The 25,198-nt window shown below is 45.5% G+C and overlaps 1 protein-coding gene and 1 long non-coding RNA gene across 3 annotated transcripts; both read left to right on the top strand.

Moving 5' to 3' along the window:
* Nucleotides 1–583: 583 nt before the first annotated feature.
* Nucleotides 584–1,967, top strand: LOC118486757. Of its 2 annotated transcripts, XR_004879770.1 has the most exons (4): nucleotides 584–713; nucleotides 796–964; nucleotides 1,158–1,428; nucleotides 1,641–1,967. It is a non-coding gene; the product is annotated as an uncharacterized LOC118486757 (long non-coding RNA). The 2 variants fall into 2 exon arrangements; XR_004879771.1 differs by lacking the exon at nucleotides 1,158–1,428.
* Nucleotides 1,968–4,906: 2,939 nt separating this feature from the next.
* LOC118486598 lies at nucleotides 4,907–14,573 on the top strand. The gene is made up of 4 exons (XM_035983151.1): nucleotides 4,907–4,962; nucleotides 5,038–5,232; nucleotides 5,301–6,368; nucleotides 14,497–14,573. Exons 3-4 carry the CDS (start codon nucleotides 5,357–5,359, stop codon nucleotides 14,571–14,573), a joined length of 1,089 nt encoding a protein of 362 aa, XP_035839044.1. The 5' UTR covers nucleotides 4,907–4,962; nucleotides 5,038–5,232; nucleotides 5,301–5,356.
* The last annotated feature ends 10,625 nt before the right edge of the window (nucleotides 14,574–25,198 follow it).

Here is a 25,198-nt window from a genome sequence, read left to right as displayed (position 1 = left end):
ACTGTTTTCAATTAATTGTTGGTATTTTTTACCAATGGAGTGGTGGTCCATTGGCAAAGACAAAACCTTTAAACACTTTGGGAGAGGGAGGTCTTGGGTTTGAGTCTCACAGACGACAAGAAAAAAAGAAATTTACCGTTAAAAAATTGTTGGTATTTACTCTAGCATTTAATTATGGGGGGGGGGGGGAGGGGGGATATTCCACGGTCCTCCCAACCGTTGGAGTGATCACACTCCACAAGCTAGCTTAGCCCCATAGCTGTCTGGGGGTGAATACCCAACCGAGAGCGAAGAGCTTGGCCGTGGGTTGCGGACCAAGATTCGAACCCGGGACCTCTCTAGGGAGAAGGTGGTAAGGCTGGCCAACTGGGCTACCCTAGAAGGTTAATACAAATACAAGATACTGACGGATAAAAAGGCTTTCCCTAAAAATCATTTATATTACTTTTGTTTAAGAAATTTCCAACCTTTAATTTGATGAATATTATTATATATATCAATTATTATCGTATGATTGCGCCAGGAGCCTTTTCTGGACTTTTTAAGTTTTGAGCACTTAAGTTTGATTCTTTCAAACCACCAGCACATATGTCGGTCAATTCTTTATTTTTCCCCCAAATACAAATTTTTGGGGGAGAGAAACAGAGTAAACCCAAATTGTCACCAGATTTTATAGAGAAGGAAGGCGCGTCCTTAGTTCCAAGCACTTAGGGGTTGGTGTTAACTGTTTGCTCAATCCTTACTTGATACATAACAAACACAAATCAATCTTAAATCTTTTTATTCATCTGTCAGGTTATTCCTCGACCAGCATGGTTCATCATTTGCGAGTGAATCAGAAGTCAAAAGGAAGGAAACATGTGGCACAATTCGAAGAAGAAGCGTGCCGGATCAGGGCGGCGTAAGCCACCGTCCGATAATACTTCAATCGACACAAGCTTCTCTCGCAAGAGCTTGCAGTTCTGTAAGTAATTAGGTTATGCAATGATACTAATAATAATAGTTATAATACTACTATTATAAGTTGTAACTGTATTTGATTTTTTCTTTGAATTCATCATCTCAAATTTTATGATTACAAGTAGTGATAGCTTGATTCACCATTGATTAGTTCAACATTTGACTTTGAAATTGACATTATTGATTATTGTTTGTAGTTATAGTGAGACATTGATATATTGAGATTTGAGTTGCATATAAGGACCTTTTGCTGTAAGAAATCAGTTTGTAGTCATCATTTTGGATTGGAAACATAATGTGAGCGACGATGGTTAACACACTTACAACGGCACAAACCCTCGCCGCCATCTCCGCTAGCATCGGAGTGGTTCCTACGGGCAAGTAATAGTGCCGACTAGGGTTTCGAACAAGTGTGTGGCTTCTGTTCGTTACATTTCTAATCTTGGTTAATTCCAACAATAGCATATTGTAAGTTGTTTCAAAATTGGTCTTAGATTCAATGTTGTCATCTAAATTATATTCGGAAATGGATATGTCCGCTTCATTGTTGAATTTTTTATTACAACAATCAATTAAAATATTAAGTTACAAGTGGCTTCAATACAATCGTGGATTTGGAAGTTTTAATAGCAAAAAGTAATAGATTGAAAGGTTAAATATTTGATGTATCATGTATGCAGAGTGAGAATTCAGCGGAGACGATGGCACATGGGCGGTGGACATGGCTGGTGGAGCAGTAAGTAGTGTGTTAGGTATAGCACAAGGTGCAGAAACCGGTGCGGCCAACATAGCCGAAGGTGTGGCTGGCACGATGAAAAACACATTTTGACAGTAACCAATGCTCATAGAATAGTAACTGGAATGCCAACATTTAGATGAAGAGTTGAATTCTACTCATTTCGATGTAAGTTCAAATTTGATCTAACATCAGAAATGGAGTAAATCATTTTTTTTTCTTAATCGCTTGGATTAACATAATGAGCCCATGTTTAAGCGATTTGACTCCATGTTTATTTATGTTTCAAAGTTTGTTTTAATAACAATAATGTATTATTGCTTTCATGGTTTGCTGTGAATTATAACATCACAGACTTGGACATACATTTGCTCCATTCTTGACTGACCTGTCCTTCCATGTTTGCCGCATATATTTGGACAAGTATAATTTGAACCAAAAAGTCACATAAAAATACACATTTGTAGCTTGGTATTATAGGTGCTAAAGTTTTTGGTATTTAAGGTGTTGTAAAATGATGTAATACAATACCTGCCTAACTTAATGTTGCAAATGAAAATCGGATAAGATTATCTGTGAGATCCGCCGCGAAGCGCAGGGTGTATTACTAGTTATTAATAAATTATAATAAATAAACAAAAGTAAATTAGGATTAGTGGATTACAAGCTATATAGTAGTATCATGATAAACAAAAGTAAATAAGAATTACAAGTGGTGGAAGGCTTGCATTTTTTTTAGAGATGTAAGTTCAACTTTCACTTGGTGCAGAGTGAGATACTGGTAGGCAATGATAGGAGACCCAGTGAAACTTGGGTTGGATCCTTGAGTCAAAAGGGTTTTACTGGTAATTTCACTGTCGTGCCTACAAGCGGATGGGTTACCGGATTTTCTCCGGAATTGATGGTGGACTCGTTTACTCTCAGAGTACTCCGTTTGTCTAGTGGGTGCCCCGAGAGTACTCGGGATTGATTCTGTTGGTCGTTCAAAAAAAATTAATAATAAAGGATTACAAGCTATCCATAAAAGAAAAGTTACTCTTTTTTATTTTGTTAACGAATAATGGATTTTAATAATCCTTACTATTAGTCGTTGATCGGCGACGGTCTCAACTTAAAAAATAACTAATGATGATCCCACCTTTTTATATATTGTAAAATCCATTTGATGAAACAATGGTTAACCGGGCAGGGTTAACACACTGGTCTCGCCAAGAAGGGTTAATCCCTTCCTCTCGGAGATCGCTGGCTGGGTCACCGGTGGATGATCTCCTGCACAAGGAAACAAGCCGTGACTCGTAACAAGGAGGATGGGGTGGGGGGTGCTCCTTGTTACCACTCTCCGGCGTGAGAATCAGTAGTTTGCTTGGGAAGCAAAGTAAGATTATAGTAGTAGTTAGAGAGTTGTGAAGAGATACCTCAAACCTGGTTTGGGGTCGGTATTTATAGCCGAGGAGTGAAGGAGGAGATTGATGGATGGGCTGACGACGAGCTGCACCGTTGCAGGTGTGTCAGTCTCGCCGGCCGTGGGGGTTACGCCACGTCAGCCCATTGCTTTAATAGCTCTGACAGGGGGCTGTCGCCGGCGCCACTTGCCTCGTGGTGTCAGCCACTTGCCTGGCGTGTCAGTCCACTTGTTGGATATGCAGGGTGCGGTGCGAGCCGCATCGCTGCATGCGGTAACGTCTGAAGTTACCGCGTCTCCTACTTGTGATCAAGAAATACGCGAGATGCGGTGTTGGCCGCATCATCGTATGTGGAGACTATTTGCTCGCTTCCCTTGTCGTGACGAAAATGGCCATATGATGCGGTGCCAGCCGCATCGATATGTTCATCTTCTTTCGTACTTGGGTCAAGCTATTCATCTTCGAACCGAATGGGTTCGAAGGATGTGACCGCATGGGTGCGGTTTGCTTACTGGTAGGGGTTTGTTTGATGCGGGTAATGGTCGTTTTGGGACCATACCCCTTCAAGTCCCCCCAGTCTAGTGTTGCTCCCTTGTGCAAGTTGCACGTGGGAGGAGTACTGGACTTATGGTGTAGGAAGGTAGTGTGGCAGTCTGGAGAAAATTTTAGGCCAGATCAACCTGGTGATCTGGTAAAAAATCCGGCTATGCCTCTTCCGTACCGGTGAAGGGGTTTCGCTTGATGCGAAATTCTCAGCCGTTGCATGTCGTCAGGTGGGTTGCCACCTGTTGTTGTGTTGAAGGCCTGTTAGGGACCTTCATAGTAATGCTGCACAAACTTCGAACCAACCTCTTGGATGGTGGTTCAAAGGTTTGCACATGTTTCGAACCTCTTGGAGGTGGTTTCTTCTTCGAACCATTTGCCAGAATGGTGCACGAAGAAGAAAAGAAAAACTTGTAAACCAACCTTTGCGGTCAGGTTTGAAGGTTTTGGATGTTGTGTTAGAACTTTGCTCAAGTTCTATGTTCAGCATCCTATGATGAGATGACCATCCCTTTTTTGTTGGGTGTTCGTGTTCATCTTGATAGCTCTCAAGTAACCGTACGTTCTTTGCGGTTACTTCGTTGCGTCATTGTTGGCCGTGTTTGGTCGAACAATGTGGATCTAGACTATGGGTAAATAAACATGGTCCTAGGCAAGGGGATGCCCATCGTTGTTTATTCCATGCGATCCATTGGTAGGTAAACAAAGTCCTAAGCAGACTTGTTACCGCGGTCCGTTGGCAGGTAAACAAAGTCATAGGCAGACTTGTTACCGCTGTTCGGACACTTGCTGCTTGATAAGTGCTTGTTTAGAGCACGTATCTGCGTTCTTTCTGGAGCCACTTACCTTCACGCTCCAATACCGAGTTTACAACGAGGTAGCCTCGTTCGGTGATGTGGAGTGAGTTTTGCTCTTCCGTAGCAACCACTCTGCGGAAGCTATGGTTATGTCTGTAGCTCTTTATGGGTGTCTGCGATGTTGCAGTCCCATATTCGCTCAAAGTGTGCTTGTTGCACGGATGTAACTCTTGAAGGTTCAGGAGTCAGGGCTGCTGATGTGCGGGCGCGTAGATTCCGTTCCTTCTTTCTTCTGAAGAAGTTGTTCATGCACCCTCTGTGGTTGTGAACCGGACAGGAGGGATTTGAAGCTTGAAGAAAAGGAAGGCAATGCGCTTTGCCTGTTCCTGAGATGCGGTTCAGTCCAAAGAACAACACTGGTTCTGAGCATCTGACACATCTGAAGGGGTTCATGTGTGTCACTTCCGCCAAAAGAAGATAAAGGAGGTCACTACTGTGCCTCATCTGGTGCCGCAGGCAGCAGGTATCTCTCATTCCTCTTTTCGTCGACACAAGGATTGTGTGATAGTATCTGATACCCTTGAGGGTTTGAGTACAGCCGCGGAGTCACGTTCTGGTGCTGCGAAGAAGCAGGCAGAAGAGGTGGCTGCGGGAGGGACAGCTGCGGGTCCCCCTGTGATTGGTGAGAAGAGGAGGCCAGAGCAGAAAGCTGCTGGTGGTGTTGAAACCAAACGTCGGAGGCTAGTAACCAAAAGGTCTGCTCCGGCGCAGAAGAAACCTGCGGTTGTCGTTGGTAAGTGTAGGCTATCTAGTGTTAACTGTTGTGTAACTGGTTCTGATAGCTATTTCACTTTTTTGCAGAGCGTCAAGATGAAGATTTTTCTATCTTCGATGCTCCGGAGTCCCCTCCGCGTGCCATGGATGCGGGTGGAGCGGAGGTGCCATCGACACCTCCCGTCAAGGTGGTACCTGAGTCAACCGTGCAGAAGGAGGGTACCGCAGAGAATGCTGCGGCCCAGATATTTGATACTGTCGACTCGTCCAACAACCTGATCTCTCCCAATGAGGGAGACGATTTGAGTTTGCGGTTCACTGCTACCGGGAAGCAACATTCTGATGCTGAACCGCAAAAAACTGGCGATGAAGCGCGGCAGCATGATGCTGGGCCGCAGAAGTCTGCGGTTGATAAGGGTACCAGTTCGTCGGCCGATGGTGCGGGGTATGACGGGCCTCCAATTCAGCCTGGGGAGTCTGAATTGGAGTATTACTACCGCACCTACTCCCAGGATCGCGGTACGCTGTACCATCGACCCCCCTGGACTGTATTGCAGGGGGATGATATTGCTAACGACCCTGCGGCCTGCAGGGAGATCCTGGGTGGTCTTGGGACCCCCTTTGAAGTTGAGCGGGCTCGTGCCGCACCGCGGGAGCTGCGTATAAACCAGCTCTCGACCATGTTGGTAGGGACTTCCATTGTGGCTAATGCCATTTTGGAAGATTATAAGGTGCTGGGCCGCCGCGAGGAAGATGCTGCTCGCATGCGGGCAGAAGCGGAAAAACTGGTCCAGGCTGCCCGTGCGGGTGCGGAGCAGCTCGAGAAGGATAAAGCTGCGTTTGAGAAGCAGAAGCAGACTTCGGAATGGGCTGCCGCTGCCCAGCTAAAACAGGTGCGTTCCCTTGCTAAACTCCTTGCTGATGAGCGTAAGCGTTGGGAGGAAATTTCATCCAACGAGCGCAAGAAGTGGAACGAATCTTGGGCTAAGCAGAACAATCTTCTGTTTCATACTCGGCAGGAGCTAGCAAACGCCAAGGCGGCAAATGTTGCCTTGGGCAATGAAAAAGCTGCGGCTGAGGCCGCATCAGCTAAAGCGCTGCAGGCAAAGGATGAGGCCCTGAAGGCGCTGCTACTGAGGCCAAGGATGCCTTGGTGTCCTCTTTTAACCAATTGGAAGCTGACCGTGAGTGGTTGCGGACTCACGGCATCGCGCGTGTAAGTATCCTTTGCCTTTACATTTGCTTGGATTAGCACGCAAGACTTATGATCTTTTTATTGCAGATTGTCGAGGCTATAATGAATGCCCCTGAGACCTCATCTGGATTGGACCTGGTCGAGGAACGTGCGCGCGATGCTGGCTTCAAGGCTGGTTTTAACCGCTGCATTGGGCATATCAATGTATTATCCGCAGGCGGTTATACTGATCAGGCATCCGGGTTCCGGGATGTAGATACCGAGGGTCGTCTGAAAGCGGCCGTAGCCTCCTTTTATGACACGCCCCTTGCCTGTGTAGGGGAGCTGGACGAGTGTTTGGAGGTTGCGGACTATGTTGACCGCTTGCGGATGCTTTACCCTGATGTGGAAGAGGAAGAACCCGCTGGTGACGTCGGAGGCGACGCGGGGACCAGTGGTTCAAAATAGGGTTTAGGTTGGCTAGTGTGCCTCCTTTTTTGTATTCCTCTTGTGTAGAATAGGAACTTTATGTAAATTCCGTAAGCATCATGTAGATACTTGAATTTTTTGAATATAAAGTTTCTTTGTTCAGTTTGTACAAGTGTTTTTAATTCTTGCATGTCTGAACGTGTGTATGCGTAATCTTTACCCATTTATGAACGGGGTCAAGTATACTCCATACTTTTGTTGTATGGGTATGCATCAATTCTGTTATTTACCGTGCGAGGGTTTTTAGAATTGATTAAGCTTTGTAAAAGCTTGTATTACCGGAACTCTACCCATTTGTGAATGGGGTCGAGTGTACTCCATACCTTTGTCGTATGAGTCCGCGTCAATTCCATTGTTTGCCTTTTTGGGGCTCAGGAATTGTGTTTAACAAAAACTTGTGTATCCGGCCGGATAAAACATGCAAGTCTGTTTGTCTTTTGCTGGCCTATTACAATATTTGTGTGTGGTTACCACTTTGTATGGGTATCATGAATGAAGATTTTGCCAATCTGTTTTTGGGATACCGCAAAGTGGAACACGCATTTGTAATAGTAATAACAAACAATAATGTAGAAAATTGCTTATTTATTTATTTGCAAATGGCCTGCGGCCCAATAGGTTACATAGAGAGTGTAGGAACATAGCTTACATATAGCAGCGTCTAAGCTGTTGTGCGTTCCATGTTCTGGCGATAGGTTCGCCCTCTAGTGTTTGTAACCTGTATGCGCCCTTCCCTAAGACCTCGCTGATGAGGTAGGGTCCTTCCCACTTGGGGGCAAGTTTTCCTGGGCGCTCGGCGTTAGATGCCTCGTTGTCACGTAGGACGTAGTCCCCTGGAGTGAAAGTACAAACGCGGACTCGCGCGTTGTAATACTTTTCCAGTTTGGATTTGTATTTGGCCTCGTTGATGGCGGCGTTCTCGCGCCTTTCTTCTAGGAGGTCCAAATCGATCCTACGTTCCCTGTTGTTGTCTAGCTTTTCGATAGCCAACATTCTAGGAGATGGGAGTCCCATTTCCGCGGGTATCACCGCTTCAGACCCGTAGACGAGGCTGAAAGGTGTTTCCCCATTGCTTGTTTTTGGGCTAGTGCGGTGAGCCCATAAGATGCTTGGGAGTTCATCGACCCAGCCACGCCTGGCTGTTCCCAATCGTGCTTTGATTCCGTCGACTAGGCCTTTATTTATACTCTCGACTTGGCCGTTCCCTTGCGGGTGTGCGACTGACGAGAATATGTGTTTGATGTTCAGCTCTTCTAGCCATTTTTGGAATTCGTCGGCAGCAAAGTTGGTGCCGTTGTCGGTAACAATGTATATTGGTAAACCGAAACGGCAGATGATGTGCTCTCAAATGAACTTTCTTGTTATCATAGCAGTGGTTGAAGCGAGTGGTTTCGCCTCTACCCATTTTGTGAAGTAATCAACCGCCACTATGATAAATTTAACTGCACCTGGTGCGTCCGGGAATGGTCCCACTACGTCGATCGCCCATTTTTGAAAAGGCCATGCAGTAGTGACGGGGACCAGATTGTTTTTTGGCCGCAAAGTTTTTGGTGCATGGCGCTGGCAGTCCATGCATTTGCGTAATTCTTTGACGGCGTCCAGGTGCATGCCGGGCCAGTAATACCCGGCATTCATGATTTTTGCCACGACCATGCGTGGTCCGGCATGTATGCCGCATATGCCCTCATGTATCTCTCGGATAAGGTATGTGGCATCTTGTGGATTAACGCATCGGAGGAGCGGTCCGAGGTATGACTTTCGGTATAAGATACCGTCTCCCATTTGATAGTGGCACGCTTTGTATTGCAACTTACGTGCCTCTGTTTTGCTCTCGGGAGTCACACCTGACTGAAGGTATGCGATAATTGGTGTCATCCATGACGTTGTTCCGTATTGGATGACACTGACCTGGCGTAGAGGAACCGAAGGATTTTGCAAAATCTCGATACGTACCTCCTTTGCCAAGTGTTGGAAGCTGGTGGATGCAAGTTTTGATAGTGCATCCGCAGATTTGTTTTCGCTTCGATTAATGTGTCGAATATTGAATGAAGCGAATTTGGATTTTAGCTGCAGGGCTTGCTCGAGGTAGAGGATCATGATATCCCCTTTGGCGGCATAGTCGCCGCGTACCTGGCCCGCAACTAACAAGGAATCGACGTGCGCTTCCAGATGTTGCACGCCGATTTTGACTGCTAAACGTAGCCCGGCTAATAGTGCTTCATATTCTGCCTCGTTGTTGGTGCTTTTAAAATCGAGGCGGATGGCATATGTAAGCTCTTGGCCGTCAGGGCTGACGAGTCGCAGACCTGCGCCCGCGCCGTCCTCGTTGGATGCACCATCGGTAAATAGTGCCCATACTTCTGAGGAGGGTGGTGGGGGCGCAGGATTTTGGGATTCTTCGCATTCTTGGATGCGATCCGCTGGTACTTCAGCGGCGAAATCAGCTAAGATTTGGCCTTTGATGGCAGGGCGCGGTTTGTAATGTATCGTATGTGCGCCCAGCTCAATTGCCCATTTTGCTAATCTCCCAGAGATGTCGGGTTTGGACAGGATCGGGCCGATCCTGTAATTGGTTAGCACTGTGATGATGTGGTTTACGAAGTAGCGTCGTAACCGTCTTGAAGCATGTACCAGTGCTAGTACCAATTTTTCCATTATTGAGTATCTCGTCTCCGGGTCGTTGAGCATTTTGCTGATATAATAGATGGGTGTTTGAACCCCCGCTCGTTCCACTATTAATACCGCGCCCACTGCGTTGTCTGCAGCGGATAGGTATAAGATGAGTGGCTCATCTTTGCATGGTGCGGTTAGTGTTGGGAGTTGTATCAAACACTCCTTCATTTCCTGGAAGGCCTTTTCGGCCTCTGTGGTCCACTGGAATTGTTCCTTCTTTGAACAGCTTCGCAGGGTCTTGATGAAAGGGTATGACTTGGCTGCGTGGTTAGCCAAGAACCTGTTGAGTGCCGCCAGCCTTCCGGCCAGGCGTTGCATATCTTTCATCGATGCAGGCGATGGCATGCGCTCGATCGCCTGCACTTTTTCCGGGTTTACCTTGAATCCATCTTTGGTGACGATGAACCCAAGGAATTTGCCTTCTTCCATTCCAAACGAGCATTTCCCTGGATTGAGCTTCATGTTGACGCTTCGCAGAGTTTGGAATGTTCTTTCTATATCAGTGAGCATGGTATCTTCCTCCATGCTCATGACGACCAGGTCGTCCATATAGATTTCGACACTTTTGCTTATTTGACCGCGGAAAGTGTCGTTCATCAGTTTCTGGTAGGTTGAGCCCGCGTTGCGCAACCCAAACGGCATTTTTGTATAGCAGTAATTTCCGGTTGGGGTCCGGAATGCCGTTTTGTCTTCATCCTCAAGTGCCATTTGTACCTGGTGGTACCCTTTGTAGCAATCGAGGAAACACTTCCACCTAAATGGTGCGAGGTTATCGACCTTTTCGTCGATTTCTGGAAGCGCGTAACAATCCTTGGGGCAGGCCTTGTTAAGGTCCTTGTAATCGACGCACATGCGCCAGCCCCCGGATGGTTTTTCTACCATGACAGGGTTGGATAACCAAGTCTGGTACTTGACTTCCCGCAGTATACCTGCGGAGAGCAGTTCTTCGATCTGCTCTTGCATCGCCTGATTTTTAGCTGACCCAAGGTGGCGTTGGCCTTGGATCACTGGTTTGATACCTGGTTTGGTATTCAAATAGTGCTGCGCTATTTCACGAGGGACCCCTGTCATGTCTGCGAGAGTCCACGCGAAGATGTCTTGGTTCCTGAAGAGGAGCTCCTTCAGGTGCGCTCTGGTGGTCGAGGATAAGGCGTGACCCAATGTGACCTTCTGTTCCGGATGCGTTGGGTTGAGAACCCATTTTTCCGGTTGGTCGACGGGGGTGGGCCTTGCGACCTTTGTCGGACGTGCTTCGTCCGTCATCATGACGTCCTTGCGGGCGTAGATGATTGCAACCCCCGATGCGGTTGGGAAACCAACCGCGGAGTGGGGGACGGATGTGATCATATTGAAATCTCCTTGGGATTCTCTCCCAAGGAGGACATCATAATTGGAGGTGTGGGGTAAAACCATGAAGTTTACCTCCTCCGTCCGCGTGTGTTTACCATTGGTAAGACGCACGGGAAATGTAATTTGGCCTAGGGGAAAGACTGTTTCCCCTGCGAATCCGGCCAGCGGGTAATCTACGGCTTGCAACCGATCTTTGTCCTCTTGGTCAAATTGATTGAAGCATTGCTCGTAGATTATATCGGATGTACTGCCCGGGTCAATGAACAGACGCTCGGTGCAGTAATGGGCCAGCTGGCCTGAAATGACGACGGCGCGTCTGTCACGCGGTCCGCCTCGGACTTTTGGGAAGACGACTTGCTCGTCTTTCCAATCATTGTCCGGTCTTCGTGCCGCTTTGCGCGGCCTACCCTTGCCTCCGTAAATCATGTGGGTGGAAGCCACGTACATGGCTTTCTTTCCGGAGGAGGTACCTTCGTTGTGAGGGGTGATATGCTTGGTGGGCTTTTGTCCACCTGGCAAAAGGTGTTGCAGTTTCCCCTCTTTCAACGCCCGCTCAATCTCCAGCCGGAGACTGATGCAGTTGTTGGTGGTGTGGCCCGAGTCCTTGTGGTACTCACAGTATAGTGTGAGGTCCTGACTTTTCTTGGACTTCATTGGTTGGGCCGGTCGCAAGAATTGTGGGTCCGCGAGGAGGACCTCTCTTGGCGACTGGTTGATCTCGGTCCATTTGCGGTCCCGAGATTCTTTTCTTGGTGCCCGAGTGTCTCGGGCCGGGTTGTAGCATTGTGGGTCAAACGTGTTGGGTTGCGGGAAATAGGGTTTAGTAATATCCCGATTGCCCGCATCCCGGTTTCGTTTGTTATTACGTTTGGACCCTTGGTGGGATGTTTCGGCTTGGGGTTTTGCCTTTTTGACGTGCGGTTCGAGCGACCGCTGTGTCTGGGCATATGTCTTGACTGCGGTCATGACATCCTCCCATTTTTTAGGCAAACCCTCCTTGCCAGAGATGGTCATGACCATCTCTCTGTCCTTGACGGCCCGAATAAAATGGTTTCGCGCCATTTGGTCCGCCACGTCGCCTATCTCTAGGCATTCTTTATTGTAACGGATGACGAATGCCTCGAGCGATTCGTCATCTCTTCGCCAGATGTTCATGACGTCCAACGAATCGCGTTCGTGGCGTCGCTGTTGGCTAAAGTGGGCGAGGAACTTGGCGCGCAAGTCCTCGAAAGAATCCAGTGATCCCACTGGCAAAGAATCAAACCATGCCCTCGCCAGACCGATAAGGGTCTGGGGGGAAAAAATTGCACCAGGTGGGTTCGTCCCACCTGCCATTGACGCCTGCGCCTGTGAAGATGTTCATGTGGTCGTCCGGGTCGGTCGAGCCACTGTATTTCCCAATGTTTACTGGGAATTTTGTCGTTGTGATATCGGCGTTGGCGATGTGCGGGACGAATTTTGAATTTTCGGCCGCGGCCCTTGGCCTGTATGGTTCGTGCACAGGGCGCTTTGCCGCCCTGAGGTATGTAGTGCGGGGGTGACTGGGAGGAACATAGTTGCGTCCCCCCGGTCTGCTGTTGGTGTCGTGAGACTCCCCGCGGTAGGTTTGATCGTCGGGGTCGGTATGACCGTACCCTTCCGTGTAAGGTTGCGGGCCTAGTCGGCTCTGGATGCCTGGGCCGCGCCTGGAGGCTGACCGCCTCCTATCTTCCCCATAGGGGCCCAGGCGGGTATGCACTGGCCCTCTGGAGCGGGACTCATATGAGGAGGTATCCTCATTGAGTGTATGGACCGAACAGTAAGATGATCCACGATCGTCATGTCGGCTTCTGGAAGCCGGACGTGAGTGTAACCTGCCATCGTATTGGAGTATACGGTTGGCAGGTGTGTGTTGTATTGGAGTAGGCCCAGCTTGTACGTTTGCTTCCGTACAAGCGCGGTTGTAAGCCGCTATCAGCAGGTCAGTCTGCTGTTGGTACCAGGAGTGTAAGTCCACGCCTGGTGGAAGCACAGTTGGGGCCTGTGATAAGTCGTGTCCGAACGCAAAGGATGGGATCCTTTGGGTGGACGTGCCAATGTGTCCGGGTTGGGGGGTCGAAGGGTGGACCCCTGTTGGGACCGGGGGATTTGGGTTATCCGCATTGGTGTTTTGGTTATCAGTCATGATCTTGAGAGGGAGAGGGATGGATTAAAAAGTGCTAAGAGTAGCGGTGGGCGCCAATGATGAAACAATGGTTAACCGGGCAGGGTTAACACACTGGTCTCGCCAAGAAGGGTTAATCCCTTCCTCTCGGAGATCGCTGGCTGGGTCACCGGTGGATGATCTCCTGCACAAGGAAACAAGCCGTGACTCGTAACAAGGAGGATGGGGTGGGGGGTGCTCCTTGTTACCACTCTCCGGCGTGAGAATCAGTAGTTTGCTTGGGAAGCAAAGTAAGATTATAGTAGTAGTTAGAGAGTTGTGAAGAGATACCTCAAACCTGGTTTGGGGTCGGTATTTATAGCCGAGGAGTGAAGGAGGAGATTGATGGATGGGCTGACGACGAGCTGCACCGTTGCAGGTGTGTCAGTCTCGCCGGCCGTGGGGGTTACGCCACGTCAGCCCATTGCTTTAATAGCTCTGACAGGGGACTGTCGCCGGCGCCACTTGCCTCGTGGTGTCAGCCACTTGCCTGGCGTGTCAGTCCACTTGTTGGATATGCAGGGTGCGGTGCGAGCCGCATCGCTGCATGCGGTAACGTCTGAAGTTACCGCGTCTCCTACTTGTGATCAAGAAATACGCGAGATGCGGTGTTGGCCGCATCATCGTATGTGGAGACTATTTTCTCGCTTCCCTTGTCGTGACGAAAATGGCCATATGATGCGGTGCCAGCCGCATCGATATGTTCATCTTCTTTCGTACTTGGGTCAAGCTATTCATCTTCGAACCGAATGGGTTCGAAGGATGTGACCGCATGGGTGCGGTTTGCTTACTGGTAGGGGTTTGTTTGATGCGGGTAATGGTCGTTTTGGGACCATACCCCTTCACATTATTCCTTTTGATAAAAGAAAATGTCCTATATCAAAAATATCGGTCAAATTTTTTAAGTGTGTGAAACCATGCAAGTAAGTCTTTTAACTTCCGCGTCTCCTTTCTATCCACCACCTTGCAATGGGTTTAGTGTCCTCACCGCCATTGGAAGAAAGAACATCTATTGCATAAATAAATGAAGGCGCTGAAAACGACTTACTATTAAAGCTAATTAATATCTATACTCTTAAGTTACGTACATGGTGTGCGATTCTAGATTTTAAAGATGATAACTTTGACAAATATGGCAATTGTTTTGGCACTAAAGCATTAGGCACGAGTCCCATGTAGAAAAATTGATAACATATGCGTACTAGTCACTAGAATAGCAACACTATCTCCAATGCATAGGGATGCCCTTACAAGCCCTTGAAGATCCTTATCATCATTGGAGTGCATCTATCCTAACATGCCCTTAGGTTAGATGCCCTTGCACAAGGGCATGGGTTTGCCTCGGTTCATGCGATGAGGTGGGCCCAAAGTAAAAAAAAGAAATGTTTTATTTAAATATTGTGTGTAATGGATAGGTGATGAGGTGGAAATTAAGAAGGGTAAGAATATTTGTAGGGTTGGAAATGAAATTGAGGTTTTTAAGGCTTTGTAAGGATATTATGTGGCAGATGATGTGGCAGCTAAGGGCGTCTAAGGACGCGTTTAGCATTGGAGATAGTCTAATAATAGCAAATTCATTTTACAAATTTTGACTCAAAAATATACACAAACCTATTAAAGTTTAAAACTTGAAGCATCAAGGGTACACGGACTGCCACCTCAGCATTTTCCGACAAAAACCCCAAGAGCTAAAAACCTTCACGGACGGGCCAACCTCTGTGAGCCTCTCCTTTCTTCTCCATGGACGGTCCATGTAAAAGGACTCTTTGGAATCTTTGATGTACGTTGCTCCTAAAAACATCTCGTCGATCGGTTGTTGATGCTCTTAGAATCGTGGAAAATTTACTAGTCTTTACATTTTAACTAAAAGGCTTAGGACATAATAAAAAGATAAATCTACATGTGAAAACAACAAACTCAATCAGTAGATGCCTTGATCAACAACCATATTGTTCTTCTCATATCCACCACCACATCCCAAAACATCAACCAACCGCCACCATACCGTCTTCCTGACTCTCCGGCCACCACTATCATCCGTGCCAACATGATCAACATGTTGGGACACCTTTGCAGTACTCTTGGAACGAAGTTGCCGGGTCTTAATGTCTATCAAATCCATCTTCGTTGGAAACTTTCCTGATCCAAACCCGGACATAAACACTTGCCACCTTGACTTGCTCCTCGATGCCATAACCGACAAAGATCTTGACCTCCAACTACCTGTCCTGGAACCTATTTTAAACCGCATGTATCTGAAAGAACCCGAATTTGAACGAAACACTGGGTATGTTTCCGGGCTCTTATCGGTGTCATCACATATGGGCTGTTTCACATGTGAATTCTTATTTGAAACTTCATGAGTCCATTCTTCACTGGAAACCCCAAAGAAATCTTGATAGAAAGTGGTAGTTACTTCTTCTGAACCAATAGTATCCTCGTCCACATGAAGATCTGACAAAGAAAGTGTGTCATGTTCTTCATCATTGTATTTCTCCATGGTTTGTGTTTAGCCTGTTTCTTATGATTTTTTGTAAGGATATTTTGTACAAGTGGATGATATAATTACCATCTTTTTATATACAATATATTTGGTGAAATAATGTTGTATAATAGTCGTTAATTGTGTGTTGCTGAATTAAAATATGTGTGAACTTTGTACCTTACTAGAAGTCCACGGCCGCCAGAGAAGAAGGCTGACGGAAATTGGATACCTTTTTTTTTTTAACCATTTTCATTTAATGAATATGATGAATTTTTTACTTTTTTGGAACTTGAACCTAAAATCTCACACTTAAGTGTATTATAAAACAAAACGTTACCACTGGAACACCAACCTCAATCCCAGTGGTATATGATATCATATATAGCTAAAGCTAATATTAATTACAACTCATTTTATGGAATATCTTTTCATACACGTTTGAAGTAGTAAATAACTAAATACAGTAATCCCGAACTCGCAATTATAAAGACGTTTTTATTTTTGGAAAACTTGAGTGCGGACGTTTTTAAACTAACCACAATAATCATTAATCAACAATCACCACCTACGTAACATTCGACTGAAAGAATTACTTGTTTTGCATAATTTACTCTGCCTAGCGCAAAATAATAACAATTAATTTATTAATCAAACTATATAATGATTCTGTAACACGCAAGAAAAGTAGAAAACCGAAGATAAAAACACTTTAATTTGTTAGATGTTGACAAAGTTGCATAGAGATCTCGAAGCAATTAAGGAATTATTCTCTAACGTATGAAAAGTCAAGAAAAGTGTGGGACAAATAAAAATCTTGTAAGTATGGGGGGCCTAGTTTGGCAATTGGAGTACAATTCAACAAATCAAACATACAAGATCATTCAATATGCACATAGAGGGGTTCATCCCATACCAAGAAATGACACATTATTTTTGTGGGTTCACCTTGAATTTAACACAACTGGAACATGTGGGTCTGTATGTACTTTTACTTTTAGGCCATGAAATCTTTGGATTTACAAATCACATGTAGAAGAGGCGAAGCTTTTACTCCGACTCTAAAAAGTTAAAAAATGTAAAATTATATGATCCGACATCAAAAAGTTAAAAAAAATGTGAAATTATATGATGAAGAAGAAAAACAAGAAAATTTATGACAAATGGTGGACATTGAGTGTTCTAGTATTCTTGAATCTAGAATTCTAGAAAATCTGGAATATGGGATGATCTTAGGGTGTAAAGTATTCTTGAGTCTAGAATTCTAGAAAATCTGGAATATGGGATGATTTTAGGGTGTAAGGGGCACTCCTCTAAGTGGGGAGTGACCTCTCTTACCCACAGCTAATCAGCACGCGCCACGTCAACTCTCCACTTAACTCCTCCCACACCCTCAATTTGATGGCGGCACTCCTCTCTTGGGGGACTTGTTTTTTTTTTTTATTTGTTGTAATTATGCATGTATTATAAATCAAACAAATATTAATAAAAATTAAATAAAATTTAAGAAAAGACATTTCATTAAATTAAAAATAAAAATTACATTCAAACTAGAAAAATAAAAAAACAAACTACTCGTCGTCGGAATTCGCTTCAATGTGAGGTAGATCTAAATGTCCGAGATGCTCAACGAGATCGTGTTTTAGTCTCCAATGCGTTTCTTCGTCAATGAGCTCGCTAAAAGCAGTATCATCGAAGACGGGTTCGACTGGAGGATATGTGTACTGGTGTTATCGCCCTCCCGTCGTCTTTTATAATCATGTTATGTAAAATAATGCACGTATACACGATGGACCTTATCTTTTTCACCGTTTTGGAACACATTGGACGATTTAGTATTCCCCAATTCGCCTTTAACACACCAAACACCCATTCCACATCTTTTCTTGCGGCCTCGTGTTGCCTCTTGAACTTTTTTTCATTTGGGATGTGAGGATATGGAAAAGACTTCACAAACACGGACCAGCTAGGGTAGATCCCATCAGTAAGATAATACTCGCGTTTGTATAAGTGGTCGTTCACCTGAAATGGACAATTTGGTGCCGTTCCGTTTCGCTGAGTAAGAAATAACGGAGATTGTTGGAGCACGTTGATGTCGTTTTATGAACCCCCCGGGCCACAAAAAGCATGCCAAACCCACAAATCTTGAGACGCCACCGCCTCTAACATAACTGTCGGATATTGATGATCGCCTCTCATATATTGTCCACGCAATTCTGTGGGGCACATTCTCCAGACGAAGTGTGTACAATCCAGACTACCCAACATACCAGGTAGGTGATGTCTCAGAAGTAACCTTTTGCAACAGCGTGAAACTTTTCTTCATTCTCCCGTCCAAGCCCTCTTGAAACCACTCGTTATTCGCTTCCACGTCACTAACAATTTTTAGGAACAAAGACTTGGACATACGAAACCTCTGACAAAAAATATCGGCATTAAATTTTGGATTATCGACAAAATAATCGGCCATGAGTGTTTCGTGGCCTCCCACACGATCTCGACGGACAACTTTTTTTTTACTAGACGATGCCGTGTCTAGTAGCTCCGCTTGTTGGATGAGATTTTGGAAGAAAATTAAACTACTATCGCTTGACGATGAATCTTCATCGTCGGGAAAGTCGGGCAGGAGAGAAAAAACGGGAACTTGGAATCCATTTTTTTTAAAGATTGGGTAAAAAATCAGATGAGTTGAAGGGTTTAGGAGAGTAATGTAGTGAGAGTTGTTTTGGGTTTGAAAAATAAAAAGATTGAAGTGGGTTAGTATTTATAGGGTTTAGGAGAAAAAAATTAATATATAACGGCTATATAGCCGTTTGAATATAAAAAACGTTCAAAAAAATGGCATCTCATCTCATCGGTGAACACCCACCGCTCCCCACTCCCCGCTTAGCCTCCCCGAGGGGTCGGCGGCGGTGTTCCCGAGCGGGGAAACCACTCCCCGCACCCCTCCCCGCAAAGCGCCCCGTTCACCCTTACCTAGTCTGTGTACTCGAACAACTTGAAATACTCAAAATCTTAGTCAAAAGCTGTCAATGGCTTAACTTTCTGCTACATTTAGGGGTGCAAACAAGCCGAGCGGCTCGTGAACACTCGAGATCGGCTTGAGAAAAAGCGCGAAACGAGCCGAGCCTTATCGAGGCCGAGTCGAGTTTGAGCCTAAAATAAAGCTCGTTTGTTTATCGAGCCCGAGCTCATGCCTCGCATGTGAAGCTCGTTAGGCTCGTTGAGCCTTAGTGTAAACGAGCCGAGCTTATTTAAACTTGTTACAAGCCGACCTCGAACCTAAAAATAAGCTTATTTAGTAAACGAGCCCGAGCCCGAGCTTCACTTATCGAGCTCACGAGCCTAAAAAGTATTATTTATATTATTCTTATTTAATATATTAATTAATAGATAATAAACAAGCTGAGCTCGAGTTTGATAAAATACCAACGAGCCGAGCTCGAGCTTTGAAAACAAAGCTCAAATCGAGCCGTGCTCGAGCCCGAGCCCTCATAAGTTAATCGAGCTCGAGCTCGAGCCTGGTTGATCGGGCTCGACTCGGCTTATTTGCACCTCTAACTGCATTTGACAACATTAATAATGTTTATATACTGTGTCACCATTTTGGTTTATCATTTTTGGTATTTCCGTTCTAGTTATTTGGTACAAACAAGGGTGGTCACTGACTTCGAACATGTATCGGTTAATCCGTCTTCAGTTGTCTACGGGTGTAAGGGGTGCTCTCCACGTGGGGAATGGTAAACGCTCCACATCAGCCAGTCACCTCATAAAAGGTGCTCCCCTCGTAGGGAGTCGGTTGTAAAATCTTTGTCTTGTGGTGTTCCCTCAACAAGACAACATACGGCCCACCCCACTCTCCTCGTCGATATCAGATTATCTGAATCAGAGAAAATGCATTAAAGTAAACGAATTATATTTTTTTTTTGAACGGCCAACAAAAGATATATTATATTACTCAAAGGTTAACAATAGTTAGCCCAAAATACATCCACCAAAGTTTTACACCCTCATACAAATTAAATCAAACCTACACCAATCCTCCCAAGTGAGTGACAACGCCTTTGCCCGATGTTTCACCCATACAAAACTTAAAACTTTTATCTCTTCCACAACATTCTTCACTGCCGCCCTTTTATTATTGAATACCGCATCATTACGCATACGCCGTATGCACCATATTGCTGTCTGGACTACCGAATACACGACCTTTTGCCACCTTTTAGAGCCACAGCAATGTTTGTGGAAATCAAGCACATCCCTCGCACAAAAGAAAAATGGAGTGGCAATTCTGCACCACCTGAATAATTCTTCCCATATCTGTTGTATATACCTGCATGCCGCAAACAAATGGTCTCCAGACTCCGCAACTTCTTCGCACAATACACATTCCGAGCTTTGAATTTGGAAGTTCCTTCACAAAAGCGCCTCCTTAGTCGGTAGTCGGTTAATAAACAGTCTCCATGTCAAAAAAATTAACCTTTATCGGACACCAATTATTCCAGCAATGCAGCGAACTCGTGTCTTCATTCAGGATGGGCCGTAACAGTTGTTTAAGCCCACGAACCGAAAAACCACCGGAATCCTCCATAGTCCAACTCCAGTTATCATTTTCTCCTGAAATGCTTACGTTGTCTAATATTCTTGATAATTCAGCCATCTCCTTTGCTTCCTGCTGTAAATACGGAACCCGGACCCAGCTAAAGGCCACGAATCTGACGCCGTTTTGTACCTTAACTCGATCCGCCACGAGAGCTCCTTTGTTGCTTTCAAGCTGGAATAAAGACGGAAACATACCACACAAAGGAACGAATTATATGATGAAGAAGAAAAATGAAGCTAGTATGAAGACCAATGGTGGACGTTTGAGCTAGAGTTCTAGATAACCTCGAATTCGGGATGATTTGAACTAGTCATTTAGTCAATATACTGTAACAACGTACTGAAATATTCAAAATCTAGAAAAACATTCAATGGCTTAACTTTCTGCAACATTTGACAACATAAATGAAAAATGTTGATTAGCATGACACTACGTCTATGTCACAATTTTTATTTTACATGTCAGTTCAAGAAATATATGGCAAGCTGGTAGTTCAACTTTTCCATGACTATAATTATGTGAAGTTCTACGCAAAGCGCGTATGAATACTGAACCCCTCCTACAACTTCTCAAAATAAATCACTAAAGTCACAATCTCTTCTTCTAGAATTCACTAAGTCGCAATTTCCTCTTCTAGAATTCATTTTTATATTCCGAAAATTTGGATTTTAACATTTTAAATAGTAATAACTGTTCGATTACAATACTATCAGTCTCACTAAGGATTTTCATTGCCAAAAAAAAAAAAAAAACTAACGTTATCTGCCTCAAATAAACAACTGATTGATTTTATCTTACACGACACGTTGCAAACTATTTTAAAACAACATAAATCAAAATTATGGAGAAACGAAGTTAGTTTTGTGTTAGAGTGAGCTTGCCCTTATTAGCAAATAGCAACCAAAATGATAGTTAAGAGTGTCAATGGTAATATTATTATCGGTTAAAAACGGTATAATTTGAATTTTTAAAATCCATTTTAGTTTGTGTTCTTACATCATTTGGTTGTATTCTTTATATACTTATGTTTTGTAAATTACATTTGGTATAGATACTACTTTTTTACGTAAGGTAACCTAATTTTAGGATTTCCTATTCAAAAATAAATTGTCCAAATTTCTTTTTTAGTTTAAAATTCAATTGTCAATGAATAACATGTCCGTGACAATGCAAGCGCACCTCAACCTCTACACAAACTCCATATCTCTGGAACAAAACCAACCTGCACACCCTTAGTCGTGTAACCCCACCACCTAATGCCTAACACATTTATATAAACATGTCAAATGGGTTAAGTATTAGCATGTTGACCTATTTAATTAAACATGTTGGTGCGTTGACCTATTTAAGTAAGCGCGAGTTAAACACATCAACACAAACTTCACCTGTTTAATTTAGGGATGGCAATGGGGTTGGTTTGAGACAGGTTTAGGTTATCCCAACCTCAAACCTTGTCAGCTAGGTTTGTCTCAAACCCGTCCCAAAACCCATCAAGTAATTATCCATTGAGTATTAGGTATACCTGCAGGTTTCAGGCAACCTTGTTAAGTTAAAAAAGTTACTCAATGGGTGTCTAATAGCTAACTACTAATCAATTACATTTAGCATTATCATTATAAAAATATATTAAATGACTACAATGTATATTAATAAAATATCAAAATGTATATTAAAAAAATATTCAAACGCATAAATGACAAATATAGTGTATGTCAATAATTGATATATCTTGTATATACATACAAAATTAAAGAAATTATACCGGGTATATAATCGGATAAACGGGTATACTTTGTCGGGTAATCGGGCCAGGTAAACAGGTATACATCAAATCCCAAACCCGTAGAAAAATAAAAACTAATACCAAACCCGGCCCCATACTCGATTACCCGACCTCAAACTTGTCCCAAATGTGTAGGGTTTCAAGTTCACCCATCAGGTTTGAGCTCAACTCCCTTCCCAAGTTTATTGTAACATACCAACCCAAACTCAAACCATTCATTCAATAAGTTAGATATAATCTAAATCTAATCTAATCTTAATCTAATCTATATCCGAAGGGGTATGGTCCCAGATCTCGCGTCAGCATCGACCGCGAGTGACCATTACCCTTATCAAAACCCCCACCAGCTAACAACCTACTTGTGCCCATGCGAGAACGCGTCGACACAAGGGTTGAATCCAATCTATCTAGTGATGAAGGAGGACTTACATGGAACATGAGAACGGTAGAGTGATGCGACATAGCATCACATCTGATGTATGAAAACGGAAGTATTCACAGCGATGCGGCCTCGCACCGCGTCCAGTGAACACTTCTATCAATACAAGGAAGCTGGATAACAGCAACAGTCACCACGGGCGATGATGCGGCCAACACCGCATCTCGCGTATTTCTTGATCACAAGCAAGAGACGCGATAACATCAGATGTTACCGCAGGCAGCGATGCGGCTAGCACCGCACCCTATACGCTCAACAAGTGGGACTGACACCACAGTGCAAGTGGAACCAATGGCAGTCACCTGTCAGGTCTACGTAAGCGACAGACTGACGTGGCGTCGTCTCCCCGGCCGACATGTCTGACACACCTGCAAAGGTGCAGCATGCCGTCAGTCTATCCTTCCACCTCCTCCTTCACTCCTCGGCTATAAATACCAACCCCAAACCAGGTTTGAGGTATCTCTTCACAACTCTCTCACTACTACTACTATCTTACTTTGCTTCCCAAGCAAACTACTGATTCTCACGCCGGAGAGTGGTAACAAGGAGCACCCCCCACCCCATCCTCCTTGTTACGAGTCACGGTTTGTTTCCTTGTGCAGGAGATCAACCCACCGTTGATCCAACCAGCGATCCTCGAGAGGAAGGGATTAACCCTTCTTGACGAGACCAGTGAGTTAACCCTGCCCGGTTAACCATTGTTTCACCGTTGGCGCCCACCGCTACTCTTAGCACTTTTCCAACCATCCTTTTCCCTCTCTCACGATCATGACTGATCACCAAAACAACACTGGGGATTACCAAATTCCCACAAATCTAAGTCCGGTTGGGGTCAATCCCTCAACATCGCAACCCGGACACGTCGGGACATCAACGCAACGGGGTCCATCCCTAACGTTCGGACACGACTTATCACAATACGCATCTGTGATCCCCCCGAACATGGACCCCCACGCCTGGTATAACCAACAGGCCACCCTACTGGCCGCAACATACAACCGCGCTTGTGCGGAAGCGCAAATACAAGCTGTGCCGACCCCAGCACCGCACACCCCTGCCGATCGTATTTTACAATACGAAGGCAGGGCGCATTCACGTCCAGCTTCGAGAAGCAGACGTGAAGACCGCGGATCATCCTACTGTTCGATCCACACAATCAACGAGGACGATTCCACATACGGGTCCCACACCAGGGGACCAGTGCATACTCGCCTAGGTCCTTACGTTGAGGACAGGCAACGATCCGCATTGCCCGACATGGCTCTGGAATTCAGAGCCGGTTGGGCCCACAACCATACACCGAAGGGTATGGTCGTACCGACCCGTACGACCGTACATATTGTGGGGATTCGCATGATACCTGCAGCAGACCGGGAGGACGCAACTATGTTCCTCCCACTCACCCCCGCAGTACATACCTCAGGGCTGCAAAGCGCCCTGAGAATAAACCCTACAGACCAAAGGTTGCGGCCAAAAACTCCAAATTCGCCCCGCGAATAGCCCACGCCCATGTCACCACAACAAAATTCCCATTCAACGTTGGGAAATACAGTAATTCATCCGACCCGGATGACCACATGAACATTTTCATAGGCGCAGGGTGCAATGGCCAGTGGGACGAACCCACTTGGTGTAATTTTTTTCCCCAGACCCTTACGGGTCTGGCCAGGGCTTGGTTCGATTCTTTGCCAGTGGCATCACTGGCCTCATTCGAGGACTTTCATGCAAAGTTCCTCGCTCATTTCAGCCAGCAACGACGTCACGCGTGTGACTCATTGGACGTCATGAATATCTGGCGCAGAGACAACGAATCCCTAGAAGCATTCGTTGTCCGATACAATAAAGAGTGCCTAGAAATAGGCGACGTGCAGATCAAATGGCACGGAACCATTTCATCAAGGCCGTGAAGGATAAGCAGATGGTTATGACCATCTCCGGCAAAGACGGCTTGCCTAAAAAATGGGAAGATGTCATGGCCGCAGTCAAGACATATGCCCAGACACAGCGGTCCCTCGAACCGCATATGGCAAAGGCAGAGCACCAGGCCGAAACTTCCAACCAAGGGTCCAAGCGTAACAATAAACTCAACCGGGACGTAGGGACTAGCGATATTTCCAAACCATATGTCCCGCGGATCAACCCGTTTTACCCGAGGAAACGCAGTCCTCAACGAGACAACCGGGCACCAAAGAAAGATTCTCGGGACCGCAACTGGACCGAGATCACCATGTCGCCAAGCGAGGTCCTTCTTACAGACCCGCAATTCTTGCGACCGGCCCAACCAATGAAGTCCAAGAAAAATCAGGACCTCACACTCTACTGTGAGTATCACAAGGACTCGGGCCACACCACCAACAACTGCATCAGTCTCCGGCTGGAGATTGAGCGGGCCTTAAAAGAGGGGAAACTGCAACACCTTTTGCCAGGTGGGCAAAAACCCACCAAGCGCATCACCCCTCATGGCGAAGGTACCTCCTCCGGAAAGAGAACCATGTACGTGGCTTCCACTCACATGATCAACGGAGGCAAAGGTAGGCCGCGCAAAGCGGCGAGAAAGCCGGACAATGACTGGCACATTACTGCACCGAGGCGGACCGCGCGATAGGCGCGCCGTCGTTATTTCAGGCCAACTGGCACATTACTGCACCGAGCGTCTATTCATCGACCCGGGCAGTACTTCTGATATAATCTACGAACAATGCTTCAACCAGTTCGACCAGGAGAACAAAGATCGGTTGCAAGCAGTAGATTACCCATTGGCTGGGTTCGCAGGGGAAACTGTCTTTCCCCTGGGACAGATCACTTTTCCT

Source organism: Helianthus annuus, chromosome 14, assembly GCF_002127325.2.
Source record: "Helianthus annuus cultivar XRQ/B chromosome 14, HanXRQr2.0-SUNRISE, whole genome shotgun sequence".
NCBI lineage: Eukaryota > Viridiplantae > Streptophyta > Magnoliopsida > Asterales > Asteraceae > Helianthus > Helianthus annuus.
Note: the sequence above shows the minus strand (reverse complement) of the source record. Positions and strands in the feature narration are given on the sequence as shown.

What these genes read in the sequence shown, in the direction of transcription:
- LOC118486598 (XM_035983151.1), top strand. Translation starts at nt 5,357, where the DNA reads ATGGATGCGGGTGGAGCGGAGGTGCCATCGACACCTCCCGTCAAGGTG. An exon ending in GAGGCCAAGGATGCCTTGGT is followed by an intron (nt 6,369 to 14,496) that starts GTCCTCTTTTAA and finishes TGTAATGGATAG; the next exon opens with GTGATGAGGTGGAAATTAAG.